This window comes from Arctopsyche grandis, chromosome 12 (assembly GCF_051622035.1).
Source record: "Arctopsyche grandis isolate Sample6627 chromosome 12, ASM5162203v2, whole genome shotgun sequence".
Taxonomy (NCBI): Eukaryota; Metazoa; Arthropoda; class Insecta; order Trichoptera; family Hydropsychidae; genus Arctopsyche; species Arctopsyche grandis.
In genome coordinates, this window is record NC_135366.1 from 23782768 (window position 1) to 23804682 (window position 21915).

General features: G+C 32.6%; 1 protein-coding gene across 1 annotated transcript; it reads left to right on the forward strand.

Annotated features, from left to right (window-relative positions):
- Positions 1–3126: 3126 nt before the first annotated feature.
- On the forward strand, positions 3127–10961 carry ort (glycine receptor ora transientless). The gene is made up of 9 exons (XM_077442297.1): positions 3127–3191; positions 3269–3413; positions 3508–3590; positions 4551–4777; positions 9328–9462; positions 9738–9838; positions 9921–10081; positions 10613–10706; positions 10833–10961. The coding sequence occupies exons 1-9, from the start codon at positions 3127–3129 to the stop codon at positions 10959–10961; spliced, it is 1140 nt and encodes a 379-aa protein (XP_077298423.1).
- Positions 10962–21915: the final 10954 nt, after the last annotated feature.

A 21915-nucleotide genomic window follows, 5' to 3' on the forward strand; every position in this document is an offset into this window, starting at 1 on the left:
GGAAACGTGCTCGGGGGTGAGCGATTGCTGCAGATCGTTTCTCCACTTCAGAAGCTTCTACGGAGACCAGATCAAATAATCAATTAAAAATTTGAATCTTATTTATATCTGTATTGCGTATATCTAAACTCAATAAGTGATTTTTCAAATGAAATATTTAGGAAAATTTAGTAAACGAAAGCAATAATAGTAGTAAAAATATGATATTTTATAAGCTTCATTCTGTTACTTCAGTCATATTTCTGCACGTCAAAAATTTGTCATCTGATTTTGAACCACTTCTACTCTTTACGTCGTCTTGATATTTTACCAACATACGGGGGGGGGGGGGAGTTTAGCTAAAATTGAAGTTGGCTAATGTTTACGATATGAATTTAAAGGAATTTAATCATAAAAAAATACGGAATCTTGTGTCAGATAGAAAATATCTACTTAAACGCACCTTTCCGTTCACAACTCACTCATTAAACAATGGTTAAAGTTACTTTTCCACTCTTATTATTTTTCAGTTTAGGTTTGTCTATTAAATCACTTTTCCTAGAGAAAAGGATCTTCGATGCCATTCATAGTCAAATTATGGATAAATGATTTTTGACAATTTTATGAAGAAACGTTTTAAAAATGAAATCAGATAAATTGGCAAACTCTGATAAATATTCGGAATAATTTCATTTAAATTGAGGTCAACCCAGGGCTTGAACCTAGGAGCTTTTCTGTGGTTAAAATTGACACAAATTTAAAGCTATTCTGTTGACTAATATATGTATAGATGTGAAACTTGACATTGGGAAATGCACTTAAAAAGTGAGAAATGCTATATGCTTGGCACAACGAGGATAGATAGGAAACGGAATAGGTGTTTGAGACAAGACACATATTTATTTATTTTTATTATATGTGTATAGTGGAGAGATTGAAATGGAATGGACGGAAGGTGGACAAAAGAATATGTATAGATGTGAAACTTGGCATTGAGCAATGCACTCAAAGAAGTGAGGAACGCTGTATGCTCGGCATAACGAGGAGAGATATAGGAAACCGAATACGTGTGTGAGAAGTATTCCAAGAGTAGTAGATATGTATGGTGGAGAGAGTGAAGAGATTGAATTGGAATGGGTGAAAGGTGGACAAAAGATGTGCTCGAATGGTACCCGAGATCATAGGAAAGTAGTTAAAAAAATGGTTGAACAGAATAAATAAATTATCATTAATTATTAAATTTTCATACCAAAAAACAATACAATACATACATTTTCTAAATCCTGTATGTTTAATTTATAATCGAAAAATATATTTTTTTATTATAAATGACCTATGTATGTTATAGGTAACTAGTGGGTTTACCCAGCTTCGCTCACTAATGCAGTCTCAATATGTGTACATGTTTGTTTCCAATATACATATATTGCCTATTTCCAATATATAAGTGCCTAATAGAGTTAATAAAATATACTTTCATGTATATTTGTACATACGTACATATATAAAAAACAAAGCGCCTGTTTTTTGTGTGTTTTTCCAAACAGTTTCATGGATGTGAGCACAGACTCCTTAAAACATTCACCAACTGCATGAAATTATTAACATACAAATACCCAGCTTCGCTCGGTATTTGTAATGTAAACCGTTTAAACATGATTAATCTAATAGTAAACATTTTATTACATTTATTTGAATAGTTTTATTTTATATAAATTTATTTGAATACTCATTTGTTTTATTAAATTGACTGTCACGAACAAATAAACATATATACTGTCTCTTTCGGAATTATATGTATACCAGAATCCGGCGTCTGCGCCTCTGGAGCCTTCACCGCCCAAAGCTTCGCCCTCGGTGGCTGCACCCCCGGAGCCTTCGCCCCCAGAGGCTTCGAATCCTTTGAATTTAAAAATATCGAATCGGCGCTTATGAATCGAAAAAAAAAAAATCGAATTTGTCGTCTACGAACCAACGAATGAAGCATACATACATATGTATATATATATATATATATATATATATATATATATATATATATATATATATATATATATATATATATATATATATATATATATATATATGTATATATATATACAAAGTCTTTTTCGAAATTATATATTAGATATATTTTCTTTTGCATAAGTTTTTATTCATTTCTTTACATACATATATATGTATATACATTAAATCTGACGTGTTTTGTCTTACGTACATACATACACAACATATAAACTTCACTTCTGTCTAGTACATTAACGTTGAAATTTACAATCCTTTTCAACTGCACACAATGCTCACGCAGGGCTTGCGGCATTAAAATAAAAATAAATCTGTATAAAACCTCAAAGTCCCACTATTCAAACTAAGCCTACGAATAAAAGCTTTTAAAAACACCCACGGCTACGAACGCAACCATATAAAATTAAAAATATAAACAGAATGGGCATTCCTTTGATCGTTATTGTTAATCGGCGCGTGAAACCCACAATATAACTATTTAAATTTAGACCATCGCTTATACACACACACTAACTACATACATATATATAAAATATGAATAATCTTTGGATCCGACTATTCTGAATTGCATTTTAAATATTTCAGATTCCATTTAAATCAAACCCGTTCGTATTTAATGTATTCAAAATCACCCTGTCTAACTCCTACCCCTTGCTGAATTCTGCACGGCTATTATGTCCGCAACTGGTACCACCTCAGTGTTGCTTAAGACACTGACAAGACAAGACATTTGACGCATACTCTCCCAACTATTCGATTAAAAACATAATAATAAATAATAATATTCCAAAATTAAACACAGCGTCAAATTCAATCGATTATTCTACATACAAAAAAATTACGATTTTTGTAACATTATAATTTAAATTTTAAAATGTCGAGAAAAATAAATGAATTTATATATTAGTAACAAAATTTAATATATTATTTTGATGTCATTTAAAAAAAAAATCGGGAAAAACCTCGAGTAATTGCGAACGAAGTTCTACGCAGTCTTTGATGTCGCTGAAGCAATCCATTAGCGTAGACGCGAATTAAAAATTGTGTTTTAAAAGTTGGATTTTTAAATGTAAAACAGTTCATTACCGCTAATTAAAAATGGGTTTCGACGGTAAAAAATGTATGTGGATCACATTGGGAATACTGACTAAGGTTTTCTTCGGACTGTCGGATCTTTGTTACGCACAGTGAGTTTAAATTAAACAAACACACCGTAAGTTATAATTGTAAATTTCATTTTAACAATTCGAAACGAACATCGCAGATCCAGTTTGACGTTTCAAGAGCTACTTCCGGAAGATCCCAAGCAATACGACAAAATGAGACCTCCGAAAAAGGACGATCATCCCACGGTCGTACACTTCCATGTGACCGTCATGGGACTGGACTCCATAGATGAAAATTCAATGGTAAAATTCAAGCTTTAGTCATTAGAATATCAATAAATGATTTTTATTTAATTGTCATAAAACATACACTAATGAAATCGAATTTTAAATTTAGACATATGCAGCCGACATATTCTTCGCTCAAACATGGAAAGACTTCAGATTGAGACTTCCGGAAAACATGACACAAGAATACAGGTATTTCTATATATATATATATATATATATATATATATATATATATATATATATATATATATATATATATATATATATATATATATATATATATATTTAATCTACATATCTATTTATCTGAATTTTTATATCTAATGATGGCGTATTTCATTTCACTATTTGAATCGGAAAAGGGCGTATAATTAATATAAATAATTCATAAATGTACTGAATGTATGAGGTTTTTACAAATTATTGATCACTAATACAGTCTCAATATATGTACATGTTTGTTTCCAATATATATTAATGCATATTTCCAGTATATAAGTGCCTAATAGAATTAATAAAATATACTTTCATGTATATTTGTACATATGTACGTACATATATAAAAAACAAAGCGCTTGTTTTTTGTGTGTTTTTCCAAACAGTTTCATGGATGTGAGCACAGAATACTTAAAACATTAACCAACATGAAATTATTAACATCCCTCTCCTATTAATAGATAAAATCACCTTGATTATAACCAAATCATATGCGATAAATGCTGTTTACTCAAAATGGGTACACAGGTACGGCATATATGTAAGTGGATACAACTTTTGCAATTTTATAAACTGTTTAAAAATGTATAAAAACTTTATAAATATATGTCTTTCGATGAAAATATTATATGATATCACTAAAAATATACAAACAATTGCGATGACTCGTAAAGCATTATTCGTACACAAAGATTGCGTAACAAAGAAAAACGGCAATAATGCACGGTTTTTATACAACACACAGCATGCGCTCGATTTGAACAGATTTTCACAACATATCAAAGTAAATTTCAAAAAATTTTCTTGCAGAAAATAAAAATAAAACTATTCTCTTTAATGATATGCAAAAAAATTAATAAAAAATGACACAAATGTATAATTAAGATGAGCTTTCTAATCACCCGTTTTATTGCTGCACATATTCGATTACAGATTACTAGAAGTCGACTGGTTGAAGAACATGTGGCGTCCCGATTCTTATTTCAAAAACGCAAAATCAGTAACATTTCAAACAATGACCATTCCGAACCATTACATATGGCTGTACAAAGACAAGACCATACTATACATGGTGAAGTTGACTTTGAGGCTTTCATGCGCTATGAACTTCCTGATCTATCCTCACGACACGCAAGAGTGCAAATTGCAAATGGAAAGTCGTGAGTATTATTTTTTTTTACTTTATCTTATTTGAATAAATAAATATCTAGCGCTAAAAATAGCAGTTGGAAGCAAAATAAAAATACACAGATGGTATCGACGACCCTTGTGGATGCCCTATAACATTTTTTTTACATTTTAAGAGGAGTCGCATCATTATCGCGAGAGTTTTCGCGTATTTTACTTTATTATCCGTCGCGATAATAATTCGTCGCGTTGACGCATTCGGTTGTCGTCGAGTGATTTCGAGTGTGTTTGGGGTGGTACAAAGCGAGTGGTCGCCTAAGGGTTGAGCGACTTGGTTTCGAAGTTTTTTGCGTATTTTTGGATTTTTGATTTTTTTCTGGCCGTCGTCGAAGTCACCACTCCCTCCTCCACAATGTGGATTGCGGCCCGATTCTCCAATAATGAACACTTAAAGAACTTAAGGCCACTCTAGCCGGTCTCGAACACCCCGTGGAGGTGGGGGGGTGTGAGTGTCGACGAGGATGGGGGGTGTGGATGGGTCGGAAAATCTGGGGATGGGTTAGATCCGCCTAAGGGAAGTGAGTCGTCTTTGTAGACGCATGGCAGTCCTCGTTTTATTTTTAATTTAAAATTTTCTTAAACGAAATACTTTATACCTTTTTGATTGGAAAAAGCCAATTCTAAAAAATACAAAAAAATCTAAAATTAAAATGAATAAATTTACTGTTCATTTTATAATATTCTTAAATTACAATTTTGTTACAAAAAAAATAAATTCAATCGATTTTCAATTCAGAAGTATATAATTGAACAAGTTACATATTATATTTTCTTTGGGTTTATATTATATATTATACGTAGTAGTACATACAATGTACATACATACATATGTATCAGTCTACTCTATGTCTGATTTTGATTTTTAAATGCTTTTTATTATTACTAAATTCACAATACATCTTATATCTATTTTAATAGCTACTGATCTACTGATCATTTTCTATTTTACAATTTTAAATTAATTTTGTTAGTAATCATAGTATTATATTATTATAATGTTAATATGTACAGCGTAATAAGAAAAAGAGCACAAAAACCTATTTACAAATCATATAAATGCTCATAATACATCTAATACATAATATTAATTAAAAACTCTCTAAAGTCGATGACCTAAAGCAGATTGTGTTTAGGTAATCTGTGTTTATACTTAATAAGGCATAGACATTTTGTTGTAATCACCAAGACTCTTCACAAGTGTGTTAGTATGGTTATTAGTGATTCTGTCATAGAATCTACTGGTTAGTTTGTTAGTAATGTCTGTAACAAACGGAATATTATATATGGCGAACAAATTACATATTATATCTTCTTTGGGTTTATATTATATATTTTACATAGTAGTAAATGTAATATTTATCAGACTACTCTATGTTTAAGTTCATTCAAATCTATTATAAAGCGACCTGTATCAGACGACAACTTTTCAAATAATGCAAAGATATATCTCACTTAAATTATGTTTAATGAAAATGATTGGAAGCTTTCATCTGTCTTTCTATTGCACATATATACGTACATACATATATCATTTATATATCAACACACATCCTAGTTAAGATAATTCAATGTGAAAAAAGTGACCTAATCTTGAACCTCAAACTCAAAACCCATAGAAAGACTGCATTTCAACTAATTACAATGTTATCCGTCCATTTATCATACACCCAAGTCAAAATTGATTGCCTATACAATAAACATTTGAAAAGTATCATCTTATTTAATTCTTTTGTGTTATCTCAAGACAAACTTTACATAAACTATAGGTAGCACTTTCACTGCATTATTTATTCATTGATTAACACCTTCAAAAGATTTTATTTTGGACTTGAAAACTTTTAAAAGTAAAATCCCTAGTTGCTGTTTGTTGACAACTGACGGTAATCCGGATAAAAAAAAACAAACGTAAAACAACAAAAAACTTTCCAATACACGTCACTGCATATCATTAAAAGAATAAACGACAGATGACAGTACTCTGTATGTCATCCGATAGACGGTGCGGGGTTGTGTAAGAATCGGCTAAGAAGAATGCGAATGTGGGTGGTTGGGTGGGTGGGTGGGGGAGGGGGGATGATGGGTGGTAGGTAGGTAGGTAGTGCACGGTCTTATGAATAGACTTGGAGAGACCCTTGTTTAGGCAAATCGCCGTGTCATCAGCTCTCCACCAACCTGCTCCACTATATCTATACCTCGTATTATATTCCAGGAACTCTAAATACGACCTCAATGAAAAAATGCTCTATTTAAATCTCGTCCACATACTATGTGTATATACACAATAGTATCGTGCCCGTTGATATTTCAAGCGATATTATGTATCTAAATATGTGTGTAAAATATATCTCCTGATCTTTTAATATACTTTTTAACCCTCCCTCACCGAAGTGCGGTATGCAAATGGGGTCTACGTGACGAGCCAGAATGTTAAATTACAGAAATCGCAAATATCGGAAGGCAAAGATCGAAAATCGAAAGATCTTAAGTCGAAATATCAAAAAAAAGGGTGCATGGTAAACGGTACATACTCACGTATGTACATACTCACTTAATTTGCGCAAGCAGGATACAACAGGAACAAGAGAAACAGGCTTTTCCTCCCGTATGCAGAATATGGGAGGAAAAGCCTGTTCCTCATGTTCCTGTTGTACCCTGCTCGCGCAAATTAAGTGAGTATGTACCGTTTACCATGCACCCTTTTTTTTTGATCTTTCGACTTAAGATCTTTCGATTTTCGATCTTTGCCTTCCGATATTTGCGTTTTCTGTAATTTAACATTTTGGTTTGTCACGGAGACCGATGCAAATGCCCCAATTTTTACGTTTTTCGTAATAACAATAATAGAATGAACTACAATAAATTTTTATTTTAATAGATTTAGAAAAGGGGTATATCGTGAAGAACTACATTTATACATTTCTACGTTCCAAAGTATGATTTATAGGCGGTAGCGGTAAGTCATGTATTTGACCGTTCGCTTGCATATTCTTGTTGATCGATGAATTAATGCGAGAGAAAAAGACAGCTATATTTTCGTAAGCTATTGACGCGTGGCTATTGATTCATGCAGTCTCCTGTTGGCCTTACCTATGTGCGTTTGCGTGTCGATACTTGTCGTTGTTTTTTAATACAAAAATAGTCAAAAATTTGCTATAGGACTAAAACTATTTTATGTGGATGTATAAAATGATTAATAAGATATATATTGAACCCATTTGTATTGAGAAAAGCTGTATTTTGATAAAAAAAAAATGCTGTGGTCTTAATCGACTTCGGTTCGGGATACTCGTCCGATCTCGACGCTCCGTCCTTCAAAGGTTAATATGCATGTATGAGATGAGATATTTTTGATGATATGCGAGGTTCAGAAACCTGAATAGTATTGGCGAAAACGGCGATGAACAGTCTTACAAAAATATTGAAAAACCGCTCTATAATGAGACGAAGCAAAGTTATTCTGCTGTGATCCCAGGTGATCCATTCCATCGTAAGAATTCAAGACATGGACGCTTAAAAGCACAGAAAGGGACTTATTAGATGCCTTCTAAATGAGGTGCTGGAAGCAGATGCATTCCATGGATCATACTCTCCATCTTCAAAGAGCTTGTAGTTTCTGAGAGACTGTCTAGAACATGTAGGAAAAGATTATTTCCTACTAATGCCATATTACCAGAAATTATGTGGACAATCTAGAGAATTTGGTAGTCACAGAGGTAAAGGCGAGCAAAAGGTCATAAAATGGTCAGGCTAAATTAAAGAACTGACTCGATCGTACCTAAACGCTGCTGTCAACATGGCATAGGACCAAGAGGAGTGGAAGTGGATAGTCCACCGGATTCCATATGATATCAAATACCACGATGCTCAGCTTTGAGCACACGAGGAAGAAGAAGAAGATACAAAATATGCAAATTCATTATATAAATCGACAAATAAGCCATTAAATAATATATTTATAGTGAACTAGCTGTATTACGCGGCTTCGCTCGGTATTTGTAATATAATCCGTTTAAACATGACTAATCTAATAGTAAACATTTTATTAAATTTATTTGAATAGTTTTATTTTATATAAATTTATTTGAATACTCATTTGTTTTTTTTATTAAATTGACTGTCACGAACAAACAAAAATTTATAGTAAGTCTCTAATAAAAAATTATATGTACGCCCCCGGCGTCTGCGCCCCCTAGGGGACGGAGCCCTAGGGCTTCGCCTTGGCGCCTACGCCCCCGAGAACTTCGAATCCTTTGAATCGGAAAAAAAGTGAATCATTTGTTCGATGACGTCATGGATCTACGAACGAAGGATACATACAAACATACATAAATACAAAGTCTCTTTCCAAATTATATATTAGATATGTGGGAACAAACAGATGTAAATACATATGTATCGTATATAATTTTAATACGTTTATTTATGAGATTTGGGGTTTATTTATTGAATGGTCGGAAACATTATCCGAATTTTCTATTGTTGGTAAAACGTTGCTTTTCAAAAATAAAAATGTGATTTTCAGTATCGCACACCACAGATGAGATGGTCTTTCAATGGGATCCGGAAGTGCCTTTGGTCGTCGACGCAAATATAGAACTTCCTCAATTGCAATTGGTTGAAAATAGGATTGCCGATTGTACCCAAGTGTATTCAACAGGTCTGTATGATACAAATACGATGTAAATTGATAGAAAATACTCGTAGCTACAATACAGCGCTGTATTTCAATGATATTTGATCTAAATTTTACATGAAATATAATGTAGTAATTTACTATTTAAAATTAAGTTTCGTCAAATGGATACGGGAGTAATTTTTCTAAGTACGAAACTTCATCTATTCTTTAAGTAGAATATATAAAAGAAAATACTGATATTTTCACATAAAAGATTTTAAATTTCTCACACTGACGAAATTTCCAATCCATTTCAGGCAACTTCACGTGCTTAGAAGTGATATTCGTGCTGAAGAGACGTCTCGGATACCACTTGTTCAACACTTATATCCCGACATGTCTGATCGTCATCATGTCTGTATGTGACCACCAGTTCCAACACCAAGCTTTATAACACACGATGAAAATCATTATGAAAACGTGAACCTTTGAAATTACAGTGGGTATCGTTTTGGATCAAACCGGAAGCTGCACCTGCCAGAGTCACCCTAGGAGTTACATCATTATTAACCCTGTCGACTCAACACGCCAAATCTCAAGCATCACTACCACCTGTCTCGTACCTGAAAGCTGTCGACGCTTTCATGTCTGTCTGCACAGTGTAAGATTTCAATTAAATAATGAATTTAAAACTTTCAAGTCATTTGAATTGGCGAGTTTTTTTTCATTTATGCAGATCATTATTAAATTCATTTCTACTTCCAACTCTTGAGTCTTCTCTCATCTGCCTCTTCCATTCTGTTTTTTGTTTCAGAAACTATTTTTAGTTGAAATGTAATTTTTATTTTGTTGTTAAACTGTATATTGTTGTTGTAATCTAAGGGTCAATTTAAAATTTAAATTTCATTTTAATTCAAATCTGATGATTCAAATTGACGTTTTATTTAGTAAAAAAATATTTTTGACTGTCAAAGATTTCCAAGATAAAATATAGTCTCATACATACAAATTGACTCATTTTAGCTCAATTTTTGTATACAAAGAAACTTCCTTCTTTTTTTTCTTCAATCTTTTATGTCCCTTTTTTATTTTATTCATTGCTTTCAAAACTATTTTGGTTTCAAATACGTACACATTTATGTATGTACATATATGTATTTTATTTATTTATTTAACTTATTGTTCTGAATAGGTTCGTTTTCATGGCACTTATGGAATATTGCTTGGTGAATATAGTACTTGGAGACTCAGACGCACCGAAACCGCCACCTCCAGAACCCGGAAAGGTATTTTAGTGAATCATCAATATTTTTTAATGTAATTATCCTTAGCCTAATTCAACATTGTGCTATTTTTAGGAAAACGTTTTGTTTTTGAACAGTCAAGCCCAATTGAATCCGAGACCTAAGAAGAAAGTGGCCACGGCTCAACAAAGGCGAATGAGAGCTTTGAACATCGACAGATTTTCCCGAGTTTTCTTTCCGTTCTTGTTTGCCGTTTTGAACGCCACATATTGGATTATTTTCTCCAAATTTATTTAATCACATTTAATATAATAAATCGTCAAGATATAATATATGATATTGATAGAAATATTCTCGTGTTTGTTTAAATTTGTTAGACGATGTCAAAGACTTAAGGTAAGGCTTCTCAATCGATGTTATACATTTGTGTCAATTAAATTGTTTAAATTAAGCCCAGCTCTATCAAAAATTGATATTCAAAAATCTAGTCCAATTTTATATCATATTATACATTCATTTATCATACATACATAGTTTAAAAATGACATATCTTAGATTAGACATTGAAAAATTTAAATTTATTAATGCGTTGCTTGAATTTCCCCTACTTATTCGATTTATAATTTTCAATTTCAAACCATAAAATTGTATTAAAACAATATTTTACGGTCATAATAAATTTTACAGTCACATTTTCCAGACTTGCCTTCACCTTATATGTATATGTAATAGCTTCTTTATAATACGACATTTTCCATTTTGTTTTGAAATGTGTGCATTTATATGTATTACATATATTAGGTTGTTATGTAGATTTAACTGCACATATTCTAAATGCAAACTATATATTGTATGAACGTAAAAAAAATACATAAAACACGGTAAATTATATCTATAATATGTAGAGAACACTTTAGTGTAAATGTGAACCCGAATATGAATAAATACTTTAAACCAATAAATATAAATAGAAAATAAATTAAATTTTATTAATTACATTAATGAAGAAATTCCAATATACTACATATGATAAAAGCTCTTCATTAAAAAGTTGAAAGTAAGTTGAAAGGTTTGCAACTTAGTTACAATTTATAGTTTTAGGAAAATTATATAGATGGGAGTTTAATTTATTACTTAATTGATTTGATTAATTCTACATCATATAAATAGACACACATATACATATATATATATATATATATATATATATATATATATATATATATATATATATATATATACATATATGTATATACAATTTTTTTAAGATTATAAAAAAAAGACTCGTTTTGTAAGAATGTGTCAAAAAAATAATACAAATATGTAGTACTTTACGTATTTCGTTAATTATAAAAGTTTTCAATTACAAAAAAAAACAATCATACAAAGATGAAAAACTTTTTATAAAATCTGTTTGCACAATGTTTATAAAACAAAAACACGTCCGTAATACACTTTATCCAAAATCTTGTAAAACAAACAAATTTCGTCTAAGAAAATTCGCGAAGACCCATTTCAACGAATAAATAATTAATTATAGAAAAACACTCCACACAAACAAAATAAAGTAAAAACATCAAACCAAAAAAGTTCGAAGCAAGGTCAGTTACGGTAGGCTTTTACGGCCAAAACAAATCACAATTGCGTAACTTGCGCATGCGTGCAAGCTCATTGGTCGATATTTGACATTGCCTGTCGAACCCTTACAGCCTCTCGACACCGAGGTCTCTTCCAAGGAAACTCCCCCCCCCCCCCACCAATCAAACTCTTGGAAAAATACCGTGCACTTTATCACGGTCAAACGGCATCCATAAAAGAAAAGCAGTTCCATAGCCCCTACATACGTATATACATAAATAAACTAAGAACTGTTTTCACTTATGGGTTATTATGGGGTTTTAATGGCCTCTTATAAAACACGCACATGCGTAATTTTTACAATCACAGTCCCATAAAAAATCGCTTATAAGTAATAAGTAATTGATTGCGGAGCGCTTTGAAGCCTTTGTACGAGTGAAAGTTATATTTAAAAGTTACCTCATTGCATATTTATGACGAACTTGGTTCACCATTTTGCTCTGAAAAGTTTTACATCGATAGTTGGTGATTTCCCATGGATATTCTTCATATTTTAAAGAGCGTAATTACTTTCAAACTAGCTGACTTTGCATCCCATTAAAAGTTATATAAAATAATAAATAAATAAAAAAATGAACATATTTATTGAAATTTTAATATTAAAATTTCTTACCAGAATTTTCACTACTTTTAAGTCGACATTTATTTCTTTAAGTTTTTGAAGTTCATAGCAGAATTTTCTCAAATTTCATGTTATAAGTGCATCATATGTATGTTTGTCAGCGTTTTTACATAGAAGAGGAGATGAAACAGACTATGTAATACAATGGTTCTCAAGCTACAGTCCACGGGTGGGAATGCGTTCTGCATCGGATTTTTGTATGTACCGCAAGCTTTTTTATTTTAACAATAATAATAAATAGTAAAACCCAAACTCCGATAAAAAAAGTTGAATCTGGTTCGATCCAGTTCTAAAAATATTCCAATTTGACCCTCGTCCATAAAAGTTTGGACAACCACGATTATTCCAACACCTGAAAGTTGGAATTGTCTACAGGTGCGCAATTTGACATATTTTTAATCAACTTTTATATTAATGAAAATTTCAAATGTGAAACTATAGAATTTTTTCTTGACGGAATGCTTGTGCGTGATTTTAGTTAAATTTTGCCAACTATTCCTGTAGTTGTCCTGAAAAATGTTTTAACCCTTTTCATACTATTTTTTATTTTATTTTATTGCCTCTATTTATATTTTAAGTAGCATGATAAGAATTAACGCAAGGTGACACACATGGAAAGCTTATTTTGTACATATTATATATGCACATACAGAAGTATACAATAGAGACATCTATGTATGTATGAAGTATACAATAGAGCCATCTATCTTTACAATCGACAATTTTTTGATATACAGCAAATTTGCGCAAAATACATTTTTACATTGTAAAATATTTAGGTATCATATTTTTATACGAATCAACAAATTTGATATGCTAGAAACTCGAATTAGCGAGAAACTGGGAGGAGGATACCGAATTATTGGACCCATCACTGTAATTAAGCTAGGAAAATTCTAGCAGGAAACGATCAATCTGTCCTTTTAATAAACACCAACATCCCACCAGCAGCGTATTTTGTCCGGGACTTGAACTCACTACCTCTCTGTTAGTAAATAATACTCTTCCAACTAGATACGCTATGTGCATGCATATATAAACTACGAATCACCGTTTTGTTATTTGATTCCTTTCAGTTATGTACAGAAAACATTCGTGTGTGAACAATAGGGACCCCGGATTACGCTAACGAGACTCAGTAAGTGGCCGAACAAAGGATACGCCGCAGTTCTCACTGAACCTTTTTCGTTAAGCTTCTGCCTATCACCGAGAGGCGCCGGGTTCGATCACATGAGCTGACCTCGATTGAAAATAATTTTTCTGAGTATATCTGTAGTGCTGCTGGTCAGATTTGGATATTTGTGACTCCAGGTCAATCGTTTCCTATCAGAGTTTGCCAATTTTTCTGATTTCATTTTTGAAACGGTTTCCGATTAAAATTGGCTAAAAACCTTCCTACCTACTATGTCACCACTATTTGAGTATGATTTGCGAGTTTTCAGTGTCTCGTAATTCAACGACTTGTGTAATAAAAATACTGCATTGTTTGTAATTGGCCAGGAAGGCCTTCCTAGTATATGTACATGTAAAAAAAGAACAATAGACACATCAATGAACCGTAGAAGCTGTGCTGGACAACGTTTCCTTTAAAAGGAGATACACACGCTAGATCAGTCCGTGTGGACCTCTCGCATTGTTGAATAAATGCTGTGAAGTGATTTTGGCCCTTCATTTTGATCTTATACCCACCCCTACGCAACAATATTGTAAAATCTATATACTGTTACGTACGCCGCGGATTGAGCGAATTGCACTTAGACCAACGGATATATGTTATCGGATCAACTAAATGCATGCACTTACTTCCAAAGATTATATCTGGACTTTAAGTGCATTTAGGCTAAACAATGACCGTTATTAGTTATTTCTCAGAATCGGTACGGGGAGACCCAATGTCGTGGAAATACATATCCGAATACGTGACTATACAACAGGTAAACAGATTAGGCGTCCTGAGAGATCTACCCTTTATAAAGCGGTACGTAGGCGATATCATGTCATTCTGGACTGAACACTGGCAATACGTGTATCTCCTGAATCATCAATAAATGCTGTGAAACGACTGTTGGCCTTTTACTTGGATCCTCCACCCACCCTTACGCAACAATACATATATATGTATATAAAAATGAATATCTGTTTGTGTGTCTCGAATAGGCTCCTAAATCACTGAACCGATTACGATGAAACTTTCAGGATTTGTTGTATGCAAGTCCGGAAAGATTACTGTGAAAAAAAACTTGCCCAAAAACGGGAACGAAAATGGGAATAAGTGAAAGTAAGAAGAGGTTAGTAAAAACGGGAATGAGTGTCAAATGTTTTGGCGTCGCGATCAACATGTTCACTGTCTGCGTTTTTCCGACAAATGGGAACGGGAACGAGAATGGGAACGGGAACGGAAATTGCATTCGTTATTGTGGCATTGCAACGCATGCCGGGTTCAGCTAGTAACTATATAAATAGTAAGTAAACTACAAACACTTAAGAGGCATTTTGTAATCTGCTTACTGACCTAATCAAGCAAAGCTACTAGGATTAATACATTAATTAACCTATCTTAAACATGACGAATTGTACGTATATACAAACATATGTACATATATACTATTCACATTAAGAAGAAAGAAAAGATAATAATGGTTAAGAATTTAGGAGAAAATTCTCAATAATTTCCGCAATAAAGAAAACTCTCACAAAAATCGTGCCTTATATCACTCGTGCGTATCTAAAAAACACTCGTGCATGCAACATTCAAACTATTTAGATCATCACAACTTTTCCTAAAGCGAAAAGGAACCCCATCTAATTTAATCCGATCGTCTCAAAGCTTTCGGCGCCTATTCGACCGAACCTCGTTTCCCAAACGCTCCGATGCATTATTTGTCTATTTCGAGTGTGCGGCTTATTTTCAGCCATACGAAAAAAAAGCACAACACACACATATGTATGTACGTACGTAACGAAGTTGAACATTATCATGAATAATTAATACTTTTATCGTTAACGAATTGTTCGCCACCTGCCCGCATAATAAATTCGAAGTGTATTGTTTGCGCGAATGGGTTATTAATCACAATCAAAATCGAATTATGACTTTTATTGCCTAATACTATACAAAGCGTGCGACCGTTTAAATCGAAACCGTCATAAAATATTTATACGCGCTCTCGAATCTTTACGGAAATAACAATTGCATTTTTTAGGGACACTAAAAGGAAATTTCCGGGAAAACCGAAATATTTTCATAACAAATCTCAACGACGGATTTCCTCAAAAAAATAATGATCAAAAGTAAAAGTATTCCCATGTACCTATATTTGTATAATCTAATATATATTATTGCTGGTTCCTACAATTTTTGACGTTCAATTTGATGGAAAAACAAATGAATATTCAAATAAATTTAATAAAATGTTTACTATTAGATTGGCCATGTTTGATCGGTTTATATTAAAAACACCGAGCGAAGCCGAGTAAAACCACTAGTATAATATATCGCCGAACTACCCGAGGCTGCTCGGGTGGATAAATATAGAGAAAAATCCTTTTTAAGAACTCAGACTCATTGTTAAAGTCAACTAGCAGCGTGGACTAAAGGATTTATACTTTCAAACATAGTGGTCACGGGTTCGAGTCCCACTGGTTACTGCTGGCCAGACCTGGGTTTGTGACTCCAATCAGAGTTTGTAAATTTTAATTTTTATTGGAAATTATACTTGAATTTTGTCGTAAAGAGCACACATGCTTAAGAGGTCGAATAAAATAGTGGAAGACAAATCGAATAAGAATAAACTGCCACTTCCGATTGACGGATGCTTACCAAATTTTATACATACATACATAGCTCGGTATAAAACTTAAACTTAAACTTCTATATATGAAATTCTAGTTCAATATACCAAAAGGTTTCTGAGAAAAACGTAAAAAAACTTCCATTCCATGGAGTACAAGTACCACTTCCGGTTCAGGTAAAAATATTAGGTTATGAATTTATAATTTCTATTACATTCGGTTTCAGTCCGATTCGGCTAGCGGTTTGAGTTCAAAAACTTACCGTTTCCAGTCAACTTAAAGTTTTTTAAAAAATGTACGTCGCGTCGATAAGAATTTCAGTACCTAATACTAAATTTTAGTTCGATGGGACTAATGGTGTTCAAAAAATCCTCAAAATACACAAACACACAGACACACACACACATTTTTTCTACATCATGAAAACGTGATCAGCGATCGATTCTGAGTTCGAATCAATCAAAATCTCTAGCTCGAATTTTCGCATGATCACAAAACTTCATCTATTGTTACTACATACATACATACATACATAGATAAAGTAAAAATGTAGATTTACCTACGTTTCAATCTATGTACATATGTACATTCATATGCTCATATCGGTGCGCTTGGATTCGATAATACCCACGGGTATTCTCAAACATTAAAATTTGTTAAAATTTGTCTGTATATTTTTAACTATATTTTATTTCATGTAATGAATTAAGATATAATATATAAAAAAGTATTGGAACTTTTTTTTCGGAAAAAGACACCTGCTAAAGTATTAAAATATTAAAATATAATGGCACGATACTAGTTTATAATAATCAATTTTTGATAATTATATAAAACTTTCGTCCGTAAAATGGCAAAAGTTTCTCATAATTGAACTTCATCAAAATGTTCAAAACTTCAACAAAATGTTGTAAATATAAGATGAACTTTGAGTATGTATATACTAACTATGTAGTTGTAGCTACAATACTAGTCGAATTGACCGGCGTTGCTCTGGTCGATTAAATGAAAAAAAAACCATCTCCTATGGGATCCTTTCTATAAACCTTCTCCGGTCTAAGTTTAATTACCACGAAATGGTTTCAAATTAAAAATTGTAGATTTGCATATACCGTAAATCTTCTCATAATAGCCTTGAAAATTAAAAAAAAAAGACTTTTCCAGAAAATTTTGTACGCAGCGTACCAAATCTCTCATCTGAAAATCGGACAAACAAAAAAACACTCATTTTGTATATACATATATGTTATGAATACATATATTTTTATATAAAGAATATAAAGTATAAAATGTTTCAGTTGAAGATCAGTAATTGACACAAATCGGAAACCAACATCGGCGAGGAAAACATCTGACAAGGACGCGAGAAGAGTATTCATGGAAAGAGATTTCTAAGAACTATGTACATACATACATATGTATATACGTTTACAACATAGAAAATAACAGCTCATTTTGCATACATATGTATGTATGTATATACATACATACGTACATATTCAGCGACCTCGAATGAATAGCTAACCTAAATGAATACGTATTATGATCAGCGGGGAAAACTTATGGAAATACACCCCCTCCCCACCCATCCCAATTTTCTCATACATCCGTCGATATCTAAATATATAATGGAGGATACTCTGTCGGACTAAACCCCATAGAAATACAAGTGGGAAAGTTAATTTTAGTGTGCTAAACAAACTTCGGATAAAAGCTCTAGCTGGATGAGCTCTCGCAAAACCCCACTCGCTCGAAAAGCTCGCTTTATTACGTTTTCCACTACGTTATATAATATATGCACACTGCATATCCACGTAGCTACGTACACCAAGACCGTATACTGATTCGAGATTGAAAATTTTGATTAACCTCGAATGAAAGAACAGAAACAAACGACATAATAATAAAACGTCGACGTACGTAATACTGTGTGCTTTTTTCACGTCTACTCGTTAATACGTATACGTAATTTCGTAATAACGGCTCTCGACATATCAAATTTTATGGTTATTCTGACCGATTTACCCTAAAGTTCATTCGACCTAACAACTTTGCGTGTTCCGAATCGCGAAATCGTTGGCCGCAATTGATTATTCCATTATTCCAAATATTATAAATAAACACGAGTGTTGTTTTTCCGTGTATACATCCGAAGCGGTAAATGTAAATTATTACGTAGTTTAGATAATTTAAATCAATACAAAGCGATAGGGATAAATAAAATATGTTTTGAAACAATCTTAATTAGTGGTTTATTGCTTTACGTAAGAAACTTGAAGGAGTTGATAAACGAATTAAAAATTTATCAGTTCTATTATATATATTTAACAGTGATATTTCAATTGAAGTTACATAAACTTTTACATACATGCATATATGTACATTGTATATTGTGGTTTGATTGACTCGTCGTGTTCAACGAAGGGAACAAGAGGAAGGGACATATCGCCGATTAGATGAATGGGGAAGCTATCTAGCAGTTTTTAATCATAAATAATGTTTTATTTATGTATTTAAGTCTTAAGATTTACCTCGGCTGTTGAAAAACAAATCTAAGCCAAATTTTCAAGATCAGAATTTTCCAATAGTCAGTAGTGACATAATTGAACACTTGCTCTGTAGATAGAGAAGCTTTCTCGAATGAAAGCTCTCTTTTTTTTGGGGATTAGTGGGGATCAGTGCTCCATATCAGACATCTTACTATCCATCCCAACAAGTTTATTAATAATCATCATCAAGAATCTTGTCAAATACGATTTCCAAGTAGTTACTACACATCTAACCACAAGCTTTTAAAGTTCGTTTTTTACTTTTTTTATCTCCGCATTTAAATTTTGTTGATTGTTTTAGAAACAGTTTTAGCTTCAATATTGCATTTATTATAATGATAACTACATACTACATACATATGTAGTTATCATTATAATAAATATTTATGTTACATTAAATATATATTTATGTTATATTAAAAGACTCCCCAATATTTCTTCGCTAGTATTTGATCAAAAAGACACCAAAATATGACAGAAAAAATTATTCTGTACATGGAAAAAATTTCCCGGTCTGAAACTCCTGAGGGAACTTTTATTAATTAACTTTAATTTTAATATTTAAGTTAAGTTTAGTTTTTTTGTTGTAAAAATTTTGAAACTTTTTTAATATCATATTTTCCATCTTTGAGCCCATTTTGGCGAAAAAAAAGGCGATTTATACGGTAAGTTGCTGGTTACTGCCGTGTAAGTGGAAGATATCTTTTAGTTGAAGAAGATTTCGATCAGTATGTTTTTTACAAATTTGACACGGTAAGTAAGTTAAAATTATCTCTCTTTTTGTCATACAGCCTTGTTTAATGTGCGCGTGCAGGATACGTTCCTCTTGTATCCTGCTCGCGCAAATTAAGTGAGAATGTACGACGGGGGGAGAGAGAGAGAGAGAGAGTTTTATCGCACGCCACTGATATACGTATATACTAACCGTTTTTCATATGTATGCATGGTAAACGAACATTTTCGATTTTTTGACTGTCGGTGCGGTGACGGTCACCGTACATACAATATCCGGCAGTGGATGGCAAATAGATGCTTTTAGTAGAGCTTCTCTTTTTCGTTCTTTCTGTGCCTTAATGTTGACGATCGTCTTGATCCTAACCCGTCACACTGCTTTAAGTTTTAAGTTTAAGTCTGAGCCGTGGGATGCGCTTCTCTCCCGAATCTGTGCTTTTATCTTGCCTTAAATCCATATAACCAGCAGCGTGGTCTAGTGCTGAATGTAGAATTATTTCGTACTTGATGTTACGAGTTCGATTCCCCGCTAAGTCTCGTTGCTGGCCAGACCTTGATTTGTCTAGGTCGATCGTTTCTTATCAGAATTTTCCAATTTTTCATTGAAACTACATATTCCTGTAAAATTGGCGTTTCCTTCCAAATTTTCTGTTGCGAACCTTTAGTTATCGTTATATCTTAGGTATCCATATTGCTCACCATAGATGTCTCTGTGGATGTTTATCGAATATAAAAAAAATCGTATTGTTACATGAAAGTTATTCATCGTTATTTATCGTATTAATACGATGTTTGTAATATATGTATACTGACCATAGATGTCAGATATTATTTAGATTTACATGTATCTATGTAATAATTATGTGGACCGGGAAGGCGCATTTGGGGTTTACCTGTTAAGCCTTCTTAGTATATTTGTATATATGTATGTGAAAATATGTATGTAAAATAAAAATAAAATAAAATAAAATATAAGTGCTCGAAGGCCACAGCACAAATATGTACATAGATGGATGAAATCAGAGAAATGTGTGTGTGTGTGTGGAGAGAGTTGCTTAAATCAGAGACGGATGGAAGTGTATTGGAGAGGTCATCACCCAATAGTGGATGATGAATGACTGTAATCATGTATGTATGTGTGCATATCAAATACATACATACATATACAGTGCCCGACAGAATTAAGTGGACACTTTTTATGTGTACACAAGAACGTGGTTTTCTCAAAAAGTATTTAGCATAAAGCTTTATAGTTTTCAAAAATTAAAAGGGTGCTATTTTATGATCCTAATTTATACATTTTGTTTTTTTCGCTTTATAGCTGTTTCGTTGATATTGCCGCATTCGTCACAATTCAAAAATTGGGTCGTGCGTTCATGCGGAACGAATGTGTTTGGGACCCTGTATTTCAGTTATTACTGATACGACTTCTTCAATTTTGTTTGTGTTTTATCATTCTATCTTTTGAATTGGTAGGAGACAGTTGTTTCGTTAATATTGTTCCCGTGTAGTGTTGTAAAAATAAAATGTCGAAAAAAAATCTGAAATTCATGTTTAAGTTCGAAAATTTGTGGTAGAGGATGATAAAATTGGTGTGAGTTTTTTTGATATCGCGAGTAAATATCGTATTTCAAAGTGATGCTGAAAAGATTTGGAATAAATTCAAAAACCATGACACTATTGAGAATTCACCAGGAAGAGGTAGAAAAAAATGAACAAATCGACGGGGTGATCGTCTGATTTTTAAGAAATTAAAGCAAGAACCGACGAAAACTTGTCAGTAAATTAAAGAAGACCTGTCGTTGAATATCTTGGAGAAGACAGAGTCGCGTAGATTAAAAGAAGCTGGCTTAAAAAATGTAGAATGCGGCGTAAACCTTTAACCAGCAAGGTGAACCAAGCGAAAAGATTAAAATTC